This window comes from Theropithecus gelada, chromosome 4 (assembly GCF_003255815.1).
Source record: "Theropithecus gelada isolate Dixy chromosome 4, Tgel_1.0, whole genome shotgun sequence".
NCBI classification, from domain to species: Eukaryota; Metazoa; Chordata; class Mammalia; order Primates; family Cercopithecidae; genus Theropithecus; species Theropithecus gelada.
In genome coordinates, this window is record NC_037671.1 from 111,992,790 (window position 1) to 112,013,122 (window position 20,333).

Consider the following 20,333-nt stretch of genomic DNA (forward strand, 5'->3'; position numbering starts at 1 on the left):
TATTATTTAAAAAAAGTTTAAACTGTTCTGGCAATCAGCAAACACATCTGCCATTTTATTACACTGATTCAAAAGGCATAAGGATTCTGAGCTGAGTTAAAAAAAGAAAATAATATGTGGGGAGCATGCGGTATGGAGAAATCAGTGAGAAATAAAGAGTACATTTTAATGCTTGACTTCCTGCATGGATGAAGTGATGAGCTCATTGACTATTACCTTTTGTGAACACTTAAATAGGAGCAAGAAAATTGCACATTTAAAACTGGGGAACAAACCACTGAAAGCCTAAGAATGAAAAATCCCCTATGATGACTCTTTGGAAGTATTTGCAGTGCATGAGAATCAACCTTTCTACAGCTGACACATGACTGTAGTTTAGATTACCTTTCATGCTGATCTCTTCCCTTGCAGTTATGGAGCTAGATGAAAGAGATGTTATTTTTTCAAACAATGCAAAACCAAGAAATGGAGGTGAAAATGATGCCTTAGCCAGATGCTAATTTTAAGGTAAACGTTAAAGATCTAAAATAGAATAATGGATCCATTGCCTTGCAAAGCACTAGAAAGACTCGGACCTTCCGTTCAAGGTGCTTTGATCAGAGGTAGCATTTACTTTATGTGCTTCTATGGTGAACTTAACAAAAGATGGTTTTTCTTTGATGAGGTCGTAAATATTTGCTTGAACACAAAATATTACAGACAGAAGGGTCACCTTTTATGATGACTTTAATTCACATACCACAGTGGGTTTTGGTTCCATTGGCTGTCTTGCACAAACCGGACTCCTCAGTGTGGTATACTCCTTTCCTTCCAAATGCTCCACTTACTTTGGCTGTCCCTCTAATGTGCAGAGCAGAGTGGCCAGAGAGGAAAGAGGTTGGATGACCTAAAAGCAGGCACTTTCTTAGAGAATTAGAGCCTCCTACACATTCTTGAAGCAACCTGCTTCCACATACATGGTGGCTTCTAAGCTTGGTGAAGGTCGGAATGGCATGAGATCCTGTTAGGGCAATGGAGCAGTTTCTGCTTCCAGATTTTCTAGCTGAAAGGAGAGAAAGAGCAAAGACAGTGAACATTTCAGATGTGGTTGCAGCACACATTTATTGAGCATCTTCTGCCCATAGGAACTATACTGAAGACCTTCTCGTATACTTTCACCTGCAAGTTTCAGTTTCTCTTAAATGTCAAGACATTAATCAATCTCTTCAGACATTTTGAATAATCTTCTGGCTCATTATGAATATGCTCTTCATTTGTGTATACTACTGAAAACAACTGTATAGTCATTGTAGAGATATTATTGATACCTTCCTTGAAAAAATACCTTCTAATCGAAGCTCTTTCTCCCCCTTTGTTACCCTCTTCCTCCCTCTTTAGCCTCAAATCATTTATGACTTGATCATCACTTTGAAAGAAAAGCAATGCTTTTTTCAGTACTTCTGATCTTCTTTATTTCCAGATAAAGATATTTTTATTTTTACCCAATTCTCAAAATTAATGATTTTTTTTTCCTATAACTGATTTGAATTACACCCCACCTGATCACCACTGTAAAGCTGGCATATGTGTTGAACAGTAACAAAATTTGCTCAGACACATGGAAATATGGCCTGGTATTTTCAGGTAAGGAAAGAGGACTGTGGAAATATAATAAGTTTTGTAATTAACAAATAATTTTTGCTATCATTCATTATGATATCGCTGAGGAGAAAAGCAGATGTTTGTATAATAAGTGTAAAAGGGTAAAAGATCATTTTTTAAACATTTTATTTTGGTAAATTTGCTTTATCCATGTGCTTTACCATCTGCTTTATCTCTCTTTCTGTCTCTCTCTCTTTTTCTCTTTCTCTCTCTCTCTGTTTCTCTCTCTCACACACACACCATCTTTTTAAACCATTTGTTGCTTTACCCTTAAATATTTCAGTACATGTTTTCTAATAATAAAGAATAGGTCAGGTCATTCTCATTTTAGGGAGAGGCAGTCCATCATGGCCAGAAGTGTCCCTGCACACCCTGGCTGACCCTGAGAAATTGTAAAGTCTAACTGTCCTTTGACTCTGATCGTTTCTGTAGCTGGTCACACAGGCAATTAAGTAGGCACAGGTGACCACAGCACTGACCACAATGTGGCTGCTTGCTCCTAGGGGAGGTTGGTTTATTGCTCCCCCAGGTGCTGAGACTTAAGCTCTGGGTTCCTCAACTGTGAGATGACCCACTATGTGTGTACTGCCATCTGGTCTCATCGTATTGCCTTGTGGGATTTGGGAGTAGGGAAACTGGCAGTATTACGCTAAAGCTTCTGCTGTTTGCTGTGCTGTGAGTAGTCAATTGTCTGAGTCTTTTGTCTAATTTTGGCACCTATAGAGTGGCAAAGCAACCTACTTGCTTGCTTAGTCATCTCCTTTGGAATCCTGTTACTTCTTGCCATCTTCTAAGGGGTTGAGATTCTTCCCAAAGTGGCACAAAGTGCAGGGTGCCAAGACAGACAATAACTTTTTGGAAGAATAAGAAGGCAAGAACTCATAAGCTGGGTTCAGGGACATTTGTGAACTCCCTGGGTCTGGTAGCAAATATTCTGGCCCAAATGGTGCAGAAGGTGGGCAGTGAGTGGTCCACCTCTGTCCTATCTGTTGATGAACAAGAGTTGAGCCAATAGATGGAGGCTGAAAAGTGAGGGATAAAATCCAACAAGCTGCCCTGGTTTCTGTTTGCTCTCCGATAGGGTAAAGGACCGAGAGAATATTCCGGGCCCCATTAGGGAGGAAAGCACAACTGTGTCAAGTTGTAAGTTACAATTGCATACACCTGAAGGGCAATGTATTCCCACAGAGAGTACCAAGATGCAGATCCATGGGGAGAGAGAAAGGAAAGAAGTCCAGGGGTGCTTTGATCAGCAGACAGAGGGGCTGTTCAACACTTGGCTGCTGCACTGGTGTAATTAAGGAGTAAGAAAGTTATGTCTTAGAGCATGCAGAACTGAGGCTGTCTCATGTGGGACCCTGTACTTTAAAACACTGTGCAAATTACGTTATTTAGACAGAATCATGTCCCACAATAAGGTTTGCTACCCTGGATTTCTGTTTTAGTGACTACATTATGGCCAATCCCAGAAGATTTTCCTTTCGTTTCCTCCCCTCCCCTCCCCCTCCCTTCCCTTCCCTTCCCTTCCCTTCCCTTCCCTTCCCTTCCCTTCCCTTCCCTTCTCTTCCCTTCCTTTCCTTTTTTTTCTTTTTTTGAGGCAGAGTCTCATTCTGTCACCCAGGCTAGAGTGCAGTGGCACGATCTTGCCTGATTGCAACCTCCACCTCCCAGATTCAAGCAATTCTTATGCTTCAGCCTCTCAAGCAGCTGGAATTATAAGCATGTGCCACCATGCCCAGCTAATTTTTGTATTTTTAGTAGAGACGGGGTTTCCCATGTTGACCAGGCTGGTCTTGAGCACTTGACCTCAAGTGATCCACAAGCCTTGGCCTCCAAAAGTGGTGGGATTACAGGCATGAGGCACCATGCCCAAGTGAAGAAGGTTTTCTTAAGTGAATCAAATCTCATGAAATCCCATGGAGGAATCTATTTAAAGCCTGAGGGCTGAAGCTGCCCTAGACTTGTTCTGTCCTGGACAGAATGACAGCTTTGACAACAAACCCTCACCCAGAGCATGACCAATGCATTTTTAAGATGGTGTTTCTTCCTCCATGGTAGAGGACTCCACTACTTTTCTTGCCTCACTCTGTCACCCAGGCTGGAGTGCAGTGGTACAATCTCAGCTCACCTCAACCTCCACTCCCAGGCTCAAGCAATTTCCCACCTCAGTCTCCCACATAGCTGGGACCATAGACATGCAACACCACACCAGGCTAATTTTTGTATTTTTGGTAGAGACGGGGTTTCACCATGTTTCCCAGGCTGGTCTCGAACTCCTGAGCTCAAGCGGTCTACCCATCTCAGCCTCCCAAAGGGCTGGGATTACAAGCATGAGCCACTGTGCTGCCTTATGTTGCTTTTTGATATCCATGCTCAAATGACTAAGTACTAGGTCCTCCTGAGGGATTGCACTAAGTTCTCTTGAGGTCATTCTCTTGTAAGGACCACACATTTAACTACCCAGATTTGATACCAAAAAAAAAAAAAAATTGGAAAGGAAGTAACTCTATCCACTAGGAAGGGCTGTTTAGAGCCCTGTTATCTACTACTTTTGTGGCTCCCAGGGCTATTGATAATTTACATCCTTGTTCTGTAAATATTCATGATGTCAAGGGGAGATTGTTTTGGTTGGAAGAGCCCTTTGTAGAGAGGGAGAGAAGGATGCATGCACAACCGGACACAGCTTGGCTTTGGATCTCTTCTAAGTTAAAAAAAAAAAAAATTCAGAATTCCAGAAGGAGAAAAGGAAACCATAGCCTTGATCAAAGGCTTAAATACAATGTGACTAATGAAAAATGTAGTATCTCAATGTAACAGCTTTGTATGGCCAGTGAAAAAAAGCTAATGGGAATCTGGAGGCTTGTGGTAGATCGTTGCCAACTGAATTTTGTTGGTATTATAGTCCTGGCTGTTACAAACATTGTGACTGTAAATGAATCAATTCTCTGTGATTGCACCTGGTATGCCATTTTGGACTTTGGCCGTGTATTTTTCTCAATCCCTTTTGCACCCAAAGATTAAGACCCCTTCCCTGGCTGACCCTCCAAAACATGTTTACTGGGCTGTTGCAGCACTACTTGAATTTCCCTGTTGTTTATCGCCAGTAGGTGAGTCAAAACACGGGACAAGCCTCTCTCTCTTTCTCTCTCTCTCTCTTTTTTTTTTTTTGCAGAGAAATTGGCTTACTATATTGATGATATTCTATTGAAAGGTCTCAATAAAATTAGCCAATGCTAAATCACATGAAGGCCCAGAAAGGCTCTCAATTCTGATAAGATACAGGACCAGCCACCCAAGTCAAAATCTCCAAAACAATGTGGACTAAGACTCAAAAGTTGATCCTAGACTGTAAATAAAATATTCTTTGCTCTATGGCTCTCCTAAGAGATAGGAAGCCTGGCACTTAATTGGACTATTTAGATCTTAGAGATAATGCCTCTATGCATGCCTCCTGTTGAGTCCTATGTACAAGTTGATTAGAAAGTCTGCCATATATGGCTGGGGACCTAAGCTGCAGGTGACACTTGGGTCAGTGTAGCAGGTTGTTGCAGCAGACCACCCAGGGAGCCCTTTTCAACTCCAGGCTTCTGGAAAGGGAAACAATCTCCACCTGGAGGTACCCCTTAGCATTCCGGACTCACTGCTTCCCTGGCACCACTCCCCACTTCATTGGGGAAAGGACACCTTAGACCCTGGAGGTGCTCAGAGGAGGGAAAAATGAATGCTCTTTTTGTCTCTGAATCTCAGTCTCTCACTTGGCAAAATGAGAGGATGGTCCATCAGAGACAAGCAGCAGCTCTGACTGCCAACCTGTACCACTGCTGGATTTATCAGATGAATTTATCATCCTCATCCATGTGCTGTGGGATCAGAAAATCTCCTGTTGGCCTGCTTGGTCCAGAATTATTCTACCGTGCCTGGTGTATCAAAGAGAGCTCCCCCAGATGAATCACCCTTTTACCCGCGCAACCACTCAGACAGCGCATACTGATTCATGTGCTTCTCCTGACACCGAGTGCCCTTGAGTCATGCTATGTAGGGCTGTCCAGGTGACAACTACTTGGTGACCCTGCCCGTAGAGCTTAGCCAAACCAAGGTCATGGTGATCCAAATCAAGTTATATATTCATATGTGGGAGAGAGTGGCCCAGAGGATATCCATCCACTGTCGCATGTGGGGGTTGCTATTTGGTTCATCTTTGAGTTCTTGCAATGAGTGGCAATGGCACCACTCTTTGGATTTCATTCCCTTTGTTAGTTCCCTAGGTAAAGAAGGCTATCCTGCCTGAGGGATATGTGGTTTTCTATTCCCATACAGAAGTGTGAGTACTGTTACCCAGCAAGAGCATCCACATTTTAGAGACAGGTCAGGACCCTATTCTTAAGTTTAGCTACCATAGCCAACGAGATGGAACAAACCATAGAACATCAACAGGTCGGTCTTAGCTCCCTGATTGTAAATGGGTCATCGATTGACCTTAGACTACAGGCTGGCTGCATGGGGGAGAATTTGTATGGTTGCCAACTGTTCCTGTTGTGTTTGGATTAATATCCACGGTATGGTGTAGCAATCCACGCATATTGTAAGAAAGGAAGCTAGGTGCTTTTCTGAAATTTGACCCATTAGTCTTCTCTGTGACTTATTTAGTTGAGTCTGGGATCCTGGAGTGCATGGTTGAGGTCAATACTACAGACTGACCTCATCCTGTGGATGGGATTCTGTTGACAATAGCCGTAATCCAGTATTGACTGAAATAAGTGGAAACAGGTTTGGTCCTAGTCCTTGTCAATATATCTAATTCAAGTTGCTGATGGGGTGCCATAATCGTATAAAAATTTAAGTTCAGCCAAGAATGTGCTAGGCTGAATGTCAATTATTGGGAGAGGGAGTCCACTGAACAACCCTGCCCATTCTTACTGACTGAGCTGAACTGCAAGATCTAATTATCTTCTCACCCTGAGTTGTTTCTACAGCTAGTCATATAGTCAATTAACAACCTTCACTGCCTGACCACATGAGGACCACAGCATTTTGAGACTCTGCCTCCTGGGGAAGGAGGATTAATTTGTTCACTGCTTGCTACAAAAGACACTGAACCCGTATCTCTGAGCTCCTCAGCTGCTGTGCAACTCATCGTATGTGTAGCAGCAATTTGTGTTCATTGTGTCACATCACAAGACACAAAGGCAAAGGAACTGGCATTAGCATGCTGATACTTGTGCTGTTTACTGTGCTGTGAGTAATAAGTGGTTTTCTCTGGTCCACTGAGTCACACTGTCTATTTCTAGCACCCACAGAATTGTGACAAACCAACCTGCTTGCTTGCTAAGATATCTCCTTTGCAGTTTTGGAACTCTCTACCATTTTCTAAAGCTGGGTTTCTTTTCTGATGGTAACCACAGTACAGTCAGTAGATTTGACATTTGACATTAGATACGATGCTTAGACACATATGTTGGATACATAGATATCCAACATATATGTTGGATACACAATTTTCTGCTATCGGTTTTCTATTTTTGTCAACAATTTTTTTAAACTATAGTTTTTTCAGGAAGTAAATAAGCAAATTCCCTTGGGCTATTTTTGGTCATATTTTAAAAAATTAAATGTTTGAAAAGCTTTTAAGGTTCAAACTGAAGTTGATGTAAGGCACTTTTAATCTTTATCCACACAAAGATTGGTGTGTATTTCCTGCACTTTTGGAACTAAAGAAAATTGAAGAGATTATCTTTTCCGCTTTGTCAATCTATGGAAGCAAACATAACCTTGAGAGGTGAAGTGGTGTGCCCAGGTGCATCGCAGGAGGAAAGCTGGTTTAATATTTTTATTTTGCGGCCACTCTCTTCCACCTCCATTTCTTCTTTCCTCTTTGTGATGCCATTCAAAATTACAATTGTAGGCAATAACAGGCTTGGGTACTTTTGAAGCCGATCAGAGTTTAAGCCAGTAACAGGCTTCAAAATCTCATTTATTACAGAAACCATAAAAACAGAACCATACAGAAAACCTTGGGAGCTGATGACTCACAGGCAAAGATCTCCATGTACCTAAATAATAATAATAGGAAACTCATCCCCTCTTCCAAGCTCCATTGCCTGAATCAGATATATGGAATCTATAGTACAAAGGCTCCAACTTCAGCAAAGAAGAATTCACGGAGAGGTGGAATAATCTGGTAGTTCAAAAGATCCAGACATGATCTGCCAATGCTTTCTTGATCTGCCAATGCTGTGAATATGGACTTATTTTGTTCAACATAATACATCTCTCTTTCACAAGAGAAAGCTTTGGTCATTACATTTATTGTTCACTAACAGAAGCTGGCCCTGGAGTCTGAATGGTGTAATCAGTCAAACCCAGAAGTGAGTCCTAATTCTTTTTTTTGAGACAGAGTCTCTCTCTGTCACCCAGGCTGGAGTGCAGCAGTGCATTCTCTGCTCACTGCAAGCTCCGCCTCCCGGGTTCACGCCATTCTCCTGCCTCAGCCTCCTAAGTAGCTGGGACTACAGGTGCCCACCACCACACCAGGCTAATTTTTTGAATTTTTAGTAGAGACAGGATTTCACCATGTTGGCCAGGATGGTCTCGATCTCCTGACCTCGTGACCTACCTGCCTTGGCCTCCCAAAGTGCTGGGATTACAGGCTTGAGCCACCGTGCCCGGCCAATGAGTCCTAATTCTTGAGTAGTCAAAAGAGCTCAGAAACTCCTGCTTGTGAAGGGATTCCTTAAGCAACCATAAGCAACCCTTAAGCCAGGAGATGAAAAACTCACACAAATGGTCTCCATTAGGGCTGGCACCAGAACCCAGGCTCTCTGGCTTCCAATCTTACATTCTTTCACAGGCAAATATTGTAATTGTTAGCCCTTGGTATTCTTACAGTTGAGTATAGATGACTTTTAAAATAAATCTATTTTCTGCAAAGATATTTCATTCAAAAACAGAACAATGTGCCAATTATAATGCTTATTCTTAGCCATGTAGAGTTTAATTCAGTGATTTATACCCCAAACCTACATACATTTTTTTCTTATACTATCACTGGAAAACAAACCAAAACAAAAGTGAAAACCCAAGTAAAACAAAAGGGAAAACCCTGCTCTATTTTCAGAGATAGGAAATTTTAATGTCTTTTTGTATACCGAAGTATTTAGAGCATATATTTTAAATGAGTAAGAATAAGAGTTTAACAATCAATTTTAGGATTCTGATTAATGCCTAGAATTATGAGACTTTGCCAATTATTCAGTGAAACATTGAATTTTGAATATTTTCATGCCTAACTGGAACTGATTATCTGCAGTGGCTTTTATTTTTTTATTTTATTTTATTTTTTTTTGAGACGGAGTCTCGCTGTGTCGCCCAGGCTGGAGTGCAGTGGCGCGATCTCGGCTCACTGCAAGCTCCGCCCCCCCGGGTTCACGCCATTCTCCTGCCTCAGCCTCCCAAGTAGCTGGGACTACAGGCGCCCACCACCTCGCCCGGCTAATTTTCTTGTATTTTTAGTAGAGACGGGGTTTCACCGTGTTAGCCAGGATGGTCTCGATCTCCTGACCTCGTGATCCGCCCGTCTCGGCCTCCCAAAGTGCTGGGATTACAGGCTTGAGCCACCGCGCCCGGCCCTGCAGTGGCTTTTAAACATTGCTTAGTGAAACCTTTATTCTGTGAGATGTTATAAGGTGTCCCTTGAAAAACTGGGCCTGTGCTCAGATAAATTGGAGAACTGTAGACTTTTGGCTTAGAAAATGAAATGTGTATGTAGGCAACACACCCACACACCCACCCACACACACACACACACACACACACACACACACAGAGAGAGAGAGAGAGAGAGAGAGAGAGAGAGAAGGGCTTTTCAAAGCCCTTTAAATGCTTATACGTATTATCAGTTCCCATGACCAAAATAAGATAGGCCACATTTCCTAACATTTGTCTATAGAGCTTCTCATTCATGGATCACCATTAGCATTTCACTGTAGCAGTGTTCTACAAGAAGCTGGTAGAACGCACGAAAACTGAAAACCTGGCTGGGAGCGGTGGCTCACGCCTGTAATCCCAGCACTTTGGGAGGCCAAGGCAGGCGGATCACAAGGTCAGGAGATCGAGACTATCCTGGCTAACATGGGGAGACCCTGTCTCTACTAAAAATACAAAAAATTAGCCAGGCATGGTGGCGGGTGCCTGCAGTCCCAGCTACTCGGGAGGCTGAGGCAGGAGAATGGTGTGAACCCAGGAAGCGGAGCTTGCAGTGAGCCGAGATTGCGCCACTGCACTCCAGCCTGGGCGACAGACCGAGACTCTGTCTCAAAAAAAAAAAAAAAAAAAAGAAAACCAAAAACCATATTCAAAGGGTCATTCCCTCTGATTCTCTAATCATCAAATCTTAACATCTGAATTATCTCAATGTCCTTTTCAAGCAGGCAAAATGCTGATGTTTGAATATTAGACTTCCAGTAACAAGAAAATCTCTGTAACTCAAAGCTTAGAAAATTCTAAACTCATCAAGTTGTATACATTAAATAGGTACATCTTTTTGTAAGTCAATCATGTCTCATGAAAGTGGCTTAAAAACTTTTTTGCGTTTGGTTGTACTGGAATAGCTTTCTCTGTAACCTCTACCCATTGGCTTTAATAAGTGGGGTTATGTTGGATAAGTCCAATTCCCAATTCACATTGCTTTAAGTATATGAAGATAGCTATGTTGTCGTTTCTGATCCTTCTATTTCCCAGGGTAATCATGAGCAATTATTTTAATTCCCTCTGCCATCTTGGTTATTCATCTCTGAACACAATCTAATTTGCTTATTTCATTCCTGAAGTGTATTGTCTATTAGAGTGAGGTGAACATTTCTTTGGTTCTAGACACTAAAATTCTGTTGATGAGACCTCTAATTTCAATGGGTTAGATGGCTTATATCATCATATTGTTGGTCCATGAAATAAAATCCCCATGACTTATGTGCTACCACTCACATTCTATGTTTCTATAGTTGGATTTTTGGACTAAAATCTTTCTGTAGTAATTGCTGTATTTTTAATTTTAGCGAACACTTCTAGTATGCTTGGTTTTTCATCTTATCACCGAGGTTATCAAGCATTCTTCCGTTGATTGCAACTATTAAGAGGGGAGTCAATTGAAACTTTATAAACCGGGGCTAGAGGCCCTACTTAGGACGGTCAGAGTCCCTTCTAAGATTTAGGGCATTAGAGACCCCTCTCAGTAAAGTCCCTCTCGGCTAAGAACAGCTTTGATGCTATGGGATATTAACTGCTATTCTCTTGGGAATAATCTGTCTTGCACTCTTTGCTGATGGCTGTGGATGACAGGGTTGGACATGTACAGGACCGTGGGACATGGGGAGCTTTTTCTTCCCTAAAAGCGGAAACTTGAGAACTAATAGGAATGCTGGTAAAGATCCTTTTGCTACTGAGAAGCAGCTGCCTGAACTTTTACAGTGTCACTGCAACAGGTGGGTCTTTCTCTGGCCTTCCTGATCCTTTCACCTTCCCCACCCTGCCACGGGCAACGCTTTTCTCTCTCTCCCTTTCCTTTCCTATCTTTTCTGTTACTCAAGACAACTGTCTTGCCCAGAGACCACGTGTTGAAACTCCAAGTCAGAGGTTGGATTAAAGATGACGGGGCCCATCTGGGGGTAAATTTAAGGCTTGCTAGTTTGATATGGGTGCTAAGCGGAGTGGCTAATGTCTATGCTTTATCACATGTATTTTGCTCTGGCCAGAATGAAAAAAAAATTTCCTTTATAATGTGACTTGGCTTCTAGGGCAATGGTGCCACAAGCCAGATCACTAGGGCTGCTCAGGGAAAGGAAACCCAGAAGCCTGGCATGCTGGCAAAAAAGTGAGAATTTCTTACCAGTCAGATTTCTGTCTTCTCTCTCTCTGTGCAAATGGTTGAATGAATGGCAATAAAATAAAATAATCAGTGTTTATCTCCTCTGTAGAGTTTTGATTAATGCAAAAAAGAATTCTAAGGCTATTCTTAAGCTGGTGCATTTTGTGTTATGAGGTCGTTTTTCTGTGTTGAGGGATGCTTTAGGATGGAACACGGGCTTAGAATACCTGTAAGCCCCAGCAAGCTAGTCAGTAAGAAAGTTGGCTGGACGTCCTTGAAACCAACCAAAAAAAACTGGATGAAGTTTCCACCTTGGGAGCTTGACCTTTTAACCACGTGGCAGTACCGTCTCTTGGTCTCCACCTTCAAGGGAATAGGAATTTTAGGGTTCATGTCATAGTCAGCTGTAAAAATCATATTAAATAGTTACAAGCCTTTGCAAGCTCAAAATTAACTACTCTAGACTGTTCCTGGGAAGGGAAATGGAGACTGCCCTGCATTGTAGCTCAGTAGCCAAGGCTTTGCATTTTCACAGTGGTAGTCCAGGTTCAATTCCACCTAGAAAGTGAGTCATTTCACGTTTAATATTTGCGTGAACATGTCTATTTTTTTCTCCTCCATGAATTGTCTGAAATTTTCCTTTCTCTAAGCACCAGTGCTGTTACCATTGGTGAAGGTCAAAAGCCAGAAATACTGGCCATTTGGCATAAGAAATTCTAAAATAACTTTATTAAAGAGTGCTATGGTTAATATCAGTTTAATTAAAAGTGGACATTCAAACTCTGTCTGGACTCCTTGGAAAAAACAGGAGGCACCAGAGATCCCTTTCCTGGCCCTGTTCTTCCAAGGGCTCCACCCTGAAGCCAGTCATCCAATTAAGAAACTGGCAAATGAAAATATTACAAGTGCTGAATCTTCTGTCTGTATATTTATATGTGTTGTATGTTTATATATAAAAGGGCTCTAATTAATTGGCTTAGAAAAATAAGCATTTAAATAAAATATTTCAGCAGAAAAATAGAAACTTTAATGCTTTTTTGTTCACATGACTTTACCAATATTTTGGAAATAAAGACAGTTTTAAAGATGATTGGTAAAATAAAATGTCTTAAAAATGTAGACATTTGGTCTAAATTAAGGTCAGATTTCAGACTTGCTAAATGCTTTAAGGTCAAACTGTTTCTTTGACTTTTGAAAATTGTTCAATTTGCCTACTTTAAAGGCATTAAATTCTAGATAAGACCTGGGGACATGTGGAATTTGCCATACCCTCTAGCTATACAAAGAAGATTATAAAGAAAGATTTTATATAAAAAAGGATCCTGTATGATAAATTCTTGTCTTAAAGTAAAATAACTGGTTGTTTAAAAGAAGGGATGTTAAGGGCAAGTCAGAAAGTCCACAAATGTCTCAGATGTTCTATGTAAGTTGTGAAAGGATTTGTGAAAAGGAATTTATGCAAGAAATGTTGTACAATTCAAAGGTTGTTAGGTCTCCTAAATGCTTCATAAAATGCCACTATGACTCTTACTGTACAACTTGCCTGCTTTACTGCTAGGTAAGGTCTGGGGACATGTGGAGTTAGTCATGCCCTTAACTATGCTCGAGAGCCAGCTCTTTTCTGCACTTCTGCCTGGTGTGTTCTGGGCTAGGCTTCACACCTAGTACACAATTAAAATCTCAAATTTACCAGGGTTTTCATCAGAATAGAAGTTGCTAAGAGTTAACGTTATAACATGTAATTAAAACTACTAAAGAAACAATTTTACATGCAAGGTGTGTAAAGAAAGTAAAATGTGTTTTTGCTGAAAAATTATAAGAAGTCATAAGAATGTGAATATTTTCTGCTTAAAGTGTTAAAGAATTATTTGAAGTAAGAAAACAACTAAAGATTTAAGCAAGTTGTGGAAGGTTTATAAGGATTAATTGTAAGAGATTCTGTATGTGAACATATTGCCTAAAAAGGAGTATTATTTAGTTTTTCCATAAATTCAACATTGGAATAAAAGCACAATAGGTTTTTCTTAGAGCACTGATCTGCTCTTACATTAAAAAAATGTAAAGGGTTACAAAAGGTTTATAAGGATCTTATCTTATGGTTAAACATTAAAATTGGGTAAATATGTCTATAAGATTTTATTAAAAATTAGGTTTAGCATTAATCGTACATTAATGTAAAGGTGAAATTTGGCTTATTATGGCATAAAAATCATAGAGGAAGCATTATCAAATGTAAAATGGTGTTTTGCTTGCTTTAGACTATATTTGCATAAATGTGTTACTGGTATATGTTCCAAAGTTATGGGAAACTCCTATAATTCTAATATGACTTAGTGTATGTTATTAATAATTATAACTGTTGTGTAAAATTTTGTGTGCCACAGAAGTAAGCAAATTTCCTTATCAATTGTGGCTTTAATAGTGGCTGTCCTAAAACTTTTTATCACCCACAGAAAATTGTTGTCTTGTTTTAATCCTCTTTAGAAGGTGATTTATAATCAACTATAAAACTCTAACAGGTGTTCTTAAATGCAGGTTTCTGATAACTTTGGAAATTGTAACATTAGAATAGAGGAAATAACTTTCAGAACTTTAATGAAGAGCTGGAATGTTCATGAATATCAAGCAAAACAGGAGTCAACTAAATTCAGTAAACCAATAAAACTAAAGTAATCTTTTAAACTTTGCTTAGAACATTGCTGATTCTTTGTTTTGTTTTTCAGAGTCAATAAAACTTTTCTTTTAAGCTATTTACAGCTTTTAACAGTTGACTGTACTCCTATGAACAAAATTTGGAGCATATTTATTTCTCTCTACCTGATTTCTACAGAATTTGGAAACTAGTTGTGAGTATTCTTAATGCATGACAGTATAGTTATTTGCACAGGTGCAATAAAAATCTGTTGTCTTTTGTAGCAGGACACAATTGGAGAAATTGGTTATCTTGCCAAGGTTTTGACTGGAATGGTGTGTTTTCTTTTAAGGAATTAAACTTGACTTATAAAGCCAATAAAAGCCCCTTGGGGAACTGGCCTCATGTTTTGCCTACACAGTCCCTGTTCAGAGGTTCTGACCTATGTTAAGTAAAGAACATCACTTTCTGTCAGGTCCAGAAGCCTGAAGTTATCTTGGGACTTCAAGAGGAAGGAAATTGACCCAACTCATAGGTATTTGAGGGTACAAACCCATGGCTCAGCTCAGCTAAAAAAAGTCTTATCTGAAATTCCTTCTATGGAATAGAGTTCCATCAAAGCCAATTTAAAAAGAGCTTATGTGAAAAATAATTATTCTTGCTGCACTTTATACAAATAATCAGGCCATGTATAATAAAGCAAATCAGTCTTACCATGATTTGTCTTTAGTAAAAATGGGAAACTAGAGAGAGAAATATTATGTTTCAAAAACTATTGTACACTTGTTATTAAATTCTCATTAGTTGTTTTTAAGTTTGTTTCCGCAATTTAGGCTAATTTTGCTTATTCCTGTAAACCAACCAGTAACATCTGACTGCTGCTTAGAAGAAACAAGAGGGATGGGTAATGTAAAAATCTAAATCAGTATTCTAATTCTGGGCACATTACAAACAGCTAACAACCCCGTATCAGCTTAGTTCCAACAGTTGTCCAGTTCATGAAAAGCCTTCTAATTTATTTTACTTGGAATAACTTTACATATTTTGCTTTATTCTTGTGGAATATATTCCTGTTATACTTTTTGTGTAGGAATACAGGACAAGCTGACTGAATGTTTTCTTAAACTAAACACTTATTAATCTTCCAGATATCATCTCTTGTTGAAACTCAAGATTCATGAATGGCCCTCGCCATACTGATGCTTTCTGACTGAACTTCTCTCTACCCTGAACACAAGAGCCCATAATAGCTAGGCAGGAATATTATTGCCCCTATTCAGCCTGAAGAAGTTACAGAAGATGGATTTTCATCTCTCTGCAACTCTTAGGATTAAGGATTCTCTTATAAATGGGAGGGGGGAAATGTCAGAGGCATATGAACCAGAACAACTCCATCTAGAATAGGAGCTGAATAAAATGAGGCTGAAACCTACTGGGCTGCATTCCCAGACAGTGAAGGCATTCTAAGTCACAGGCTGAGATAAGAGTTCAGCACAAAATACAGGTCATAAAGACCTTGCTGATAAAACAGGCTGCAGTAAAGGAGCCGGCTAAAACCCATCAAAACCAAAATGGCAACAAGAGTGACCTCTGGGCGTCCTTGCTGCTACACTCCCACCAGCACCATGACAATTTACAAACGCCGTGGAAACATCAGGAAGGTCCTCTATATGGTCTACAAAGGGGAGGCATGAATAATCCATCCCTTGTTGAGCATATCATCAAGAAATAACCATAAAAATGGGCCACCAGCAGTCCTCAGGGCTGCTCTGTCTATGGAGTAGGTATTCTTTTATTTTTTTACTTTCTTAATAAACTTGCTTTCACTTTGGAAAAAAAAAGTTTATAAACCTACCTCATTGTACCATTATCTAGATCATAATTAAACATAGGCTAGTATTACAGAAATTAGTAAGAGCTTGTCAAATCTATTGTTAGAAACACAATTGGTATAGGGTTTGCCTAATTTCCTGGTCCAATAATTTTCTAAGAAAATAAAATTTATTTTGCCATAACTAATAATAACTTGCCTTTTAGAAGTTACTTGCTTTCTTTCTAAGTACTTTCAAAATACATTTTAATGGTTTAATCCAGGTTCTAAAAACAATTTGTACAAAGCTAAATATTCTGTGGTTTTCAGTTGCTACAATATTCCCATTAAACTTAAGACTTTATTTCTTTACCCTCGTTGTCCAGGAGTCCTTCCATTCTTGTTTGCTTTGGAGATTATGATTTGTGTTTCATTGTAGTTTGTCTACAACTCCTCTTAATGTTTTAATACCCCCATGAGATTTGACCTCATTCGGAGCCTCCTGGGGTTCTCTAACAATATCTTCATCTTTATTGGCCTTTAATTTTTTTCTTAATAATGTCTCAAGCTGAAGGTCATTTTATTTTCTAAAAGAAGCTTGAAGTAATACAAGGGTTGAAGAATTGTGCCTTTGCCTTGTCTTCCATGAATATGGAGTCGTTTTTTTTTTCAACTGGTTAGTGGTGTAGAAGAAATCTTTCCTTAGAGAAATCAGTGTGATGTTTCAGAGGAGGATCAGACTAAAGTCAGGACACCTGGGGTTTGGTTCCAATTTTTCTCAAGCATTGCTTTAAAAACGTCACAACTAATTTGGACCTTAATGTTTCTCCAGCTATTGAAAAAAATTAAACAGGTTAGATCAGTGGTTCTTGACTGACTTCTGCTGCCTGCCTCCGCTCCAGGAGATATTTGGCAGTAACTGGAGGCATTTGGCATCACAATGGGAGATGGGTGGGTGCTACTGGCATTTAGTGTGTTGAGACAAGGGGTGCTGCTGAACATCTTACAGCACCTACAATGTCACTAGTGCCAAGGTTGAGAAGGCTTGGGTTAGTCCACTTTATGATGTCTTTTGGTACATTATTTCATTCCTTTTAAATGTTATTTACAAGAGATGAAATTCAGTTTTGGGGGAAAAGGAAAGGAAGAAGATGAAAATAGTAAAGTCTCACTGGATGGCTTAGAGTAATAATATCAGCCACTTGCCTGACACTTTGAATGGATAATCATACATCATGCTTACATCAAAGCTAAGTGGTAGTTACTACAGTGATTGCCTTTCTTATTGATGAGGAAATGCAAGCAGAGAGTGTTAGAAACTTGCCCAAGAACATTCAGCTGATCGGTAGTATGATCTGGGTAAATACTGGAGCCATTTAAATTTTTAGGATTTTGGCTATCCTAGGGCTTTCGGAGGCTGAGGCAGGTGGATCACTTCAGCCCAGGAGTTTAAGACCAGGCTGGCAACACAGCAAAACCCTGTCTCTACAAAAAGTACAAAAACTAGCCTGGTGTGGTGGCGTGTGCCCATAGTCATAGCTACTCAGGAGGCTGAGGCGGGAGGATCGCTGGAGCCCAGGAAGTAGAGGCTGCAGGGAGCAGCAGCCTCCTGAGTAGCTAGAACTACAGGTGCGCTAGAACTACAGGTGCATGCCACTACACCTGGCTATTTTTTAAAAAATTTTTTGCAGAGATCGACTTTCATCAGGTTGCCCAGACTGGTCTTGAACTCCTGGGCTCAAGCAATTCACCGGCCTCGGCCTCCCAAAATGCTGAGATTACAGACGAGAGCCACCAAGACTGGCCTGGCTCTATTTTTTTTTTTAATCATAAAAAGTTCCTATTCTTGTCAAACTCAGAAATTCTGCTCTAGAAGGAAACAAATTCTGAGTGTGAAGGGAGAAGACTGATGACATTGTGGCTCTAGATTCTTGATTTCCAGGGAAATAATAATTAGAAAAGGAAAATTATCAAAAAAAAATTTTATTCTACACCCCACAGAAATTTCTATTTCTCATAATGTCCTCTCCAAATTAATTTTGCCATTTTTGTCAAATTTTAGCAATTTACAAATATTTATTTGCAACCTGCCAAAAGATATAGTGATCAGAATGACATCCAAAAATTAACAGCTGGTTTGTGATAGGTCATATACATTCAAACATCTTTTTCTTTAGTGTGAAGGAGAAAAATGCAAAAGCAAAAATAAATACTGTGAAACTGCATTTCAAAATCATAGAGGGAGAAGGAAAAATAAATGTGGTGTTGTTGAAAGTTAAAAGAGAAAAATATGCACCTTTCATATCTGGCATCCCAAACTACATGAGGTAGAAAATAAAGATTGACATGTTCCAAAACATTTAATCTCAGTGAGAATATTTTTACAAAAAAAGGGCTATAAAATAGCAATTCACCACTTAAGTGTAACCAAATAATATGACGTCTCGTTTTGTTAGCTTTTAAAGGAAAAATATATTGCTCTGTTTTTCAGTTAGTCGCATTAGTTGGAACAGTGAACACAAGAAGATACTGCACCATTTTAATTAATCCAATCTTTAAAACTAAATTTCCCTAAATTTCTCAGAGGTCTGAGACCACGCTGAAAAGAGTGAAAAATAGACTGGAATATATCAGGGCACATTGATTAAAAGCCTGGGTTATAAGATGGAATTTAACTGGAGTCAACACTTAGCCACTAACTTTTAAATTTTCTTTTAATTAAAAAAATGTTTATAAATTTAGTAGAGATAAGGTCTCACTATGTTGGCCGGGTTGGTCTTGAACTTCTGGCCTCAAGCAGTCCTCCTGCCTTGGCCTCCCAAAGTGCTAGGATAACAGGCATGAGCCACTGCACCCGACCCCCAGCCACTACTTTTTAATTATGACCTCGGGCAAGTTACTTCCTTAAACATTAGTTTCTTCAACTATAGAGTAGAGGTTACAATCCATATCTAATATGATTAAATAAGATATCCCATCCCAGACACAAAATGATCAATATGTGTTATTATGAATAGTCTAAAAGCCAAATTTTTCTAGGGCTAAACACATTTTTAACTAAACAACATTTTCTCTCACATATCACAATAATTTATAGAAACACATACTAATTTCTTCTGCTATGTATGAAATATTAATTTTAAACCTACATTTACTCTAATTCCATACATGCAAAAAGAGACACACCTATATCATGCACACACACACACACCCCCACACACACCTGGAACCATTTTCTTTTTAGACCACAGAACTGAAAGAATAACCATTTTGATTTCATTCCCAAAATATGCATTAATGTTGTCCACTGCTGTAATATTGTGAACTATTCTCATTTGAGGTTTTTTTTTCCCATTGAATTGAAATAATTTCTTTCCCAAATGAACTCTCCACAGATGTCTTGTAAAAAAAAAAAACAAAACTGAGATCAACGTTTGTGAGTGATGTAGTTTATTTTAAAATTAGGCTTCTGCTTTTAGTTTAGCTGGAGATAATACAGTTCACAGTTAAACCAAATACAGAGCATCTCCTAACTTCCTGACCTGCTATTTTGATTAAAATGTCAAGAAAGTGCTTTAATAACAGTAATTAGAGAGTTTAGGACTGGACTTGTCATATTAATGGAAAGGAATTAACAGGACATGCCATGATGTTCACTTTATCACTATTATGTTACTTTTTCCTATAAGATCCATAGGTAGATATGTTAGAATATTAAGTCTTTTTCCAAGGATAATTACATTATTTCACAAAACACGTAACTCATTTGGTGAAAACATTCATGTCAATCAGCTTAACTGAAATGGTTAGGCAAGTTAGACAAAACAGTAAATTTGCTACTTTGGAGATGAAAGTACAGTTTAAATAAGAGATTTCAGTTTATTGTTTTATTTGAAAGGTGGATTCTTGGACCCTCACATAACAAACGTAATTTATCGGAGCAGTTCTTAAGAACTTACATTTTCTAGAGCTCGTAGTAAATTTTGAGAATCTGGCTGAGACCATGTGATAATAATTGAGTTCAAAGTGGCATTGCGTGGGGAAGCAGAGAAAAGCTGTGGAGTAATATTCGAAGCCCTGGGTGCTTGTCTGGATTCTACCTCTTCCTGGCTGTTTGATCTGATATAGTGATTTAACTTCCCTGAGCATTTATTTTCTCACATTTACCCAGCAGAGTTCTTACAGGAAGCAGATGTGATAATGCCCATAAAAGCACTTTTGAATCTGTACATTGCCATATAAATGCAAGGCAGCATTATTATCATGGTTGTTGTTAGTACTAACTTGGTGCAAAATAATTGCGGCTTTTGCCATTGAAAGTAATGACAAAAATCACAATTACTTTTGCACCAAACTACACCGTTTTAGTGATAATTCAACTGATCTAACAG

General features: G+C 39.3%; 1 protein-coding gene across 8 annotated transcripts in view; it reads right to left on the minus strand.

The window, feature by feature from the left end:
* Positions 1-266: 266 nt before the first annotated feature.
* Positions 267-20,333, minus strand: part of OPRM1 (opioid receptor mu 1) — a 121,030-nt gene continuing 100,963 nt past the window's right edge. For 2 of the 8 annotated variants that reach the window (XM_025383394.1, XM_025383391.1), the window contains exon 4: positions 757-1,042. In XM_025383394.1, the coding sequence (XP_025239179.1) occupies positions 1,004-1,042 (39 nt within the window). In that variant the 3' untranslated portion in view covers positions 757-1,003. Of the gene's footprint in view, positions 1,043-8,462; positions 8,562-10,547; positions 11,548-11,869; positions 12,059-20,333 lie in introns of those variants that run through there. The other 6 variants (XM_025383392.1, XM_025383390.1, XM_025383388.1 and 3 more) reach the window with 5 other exon arrangements.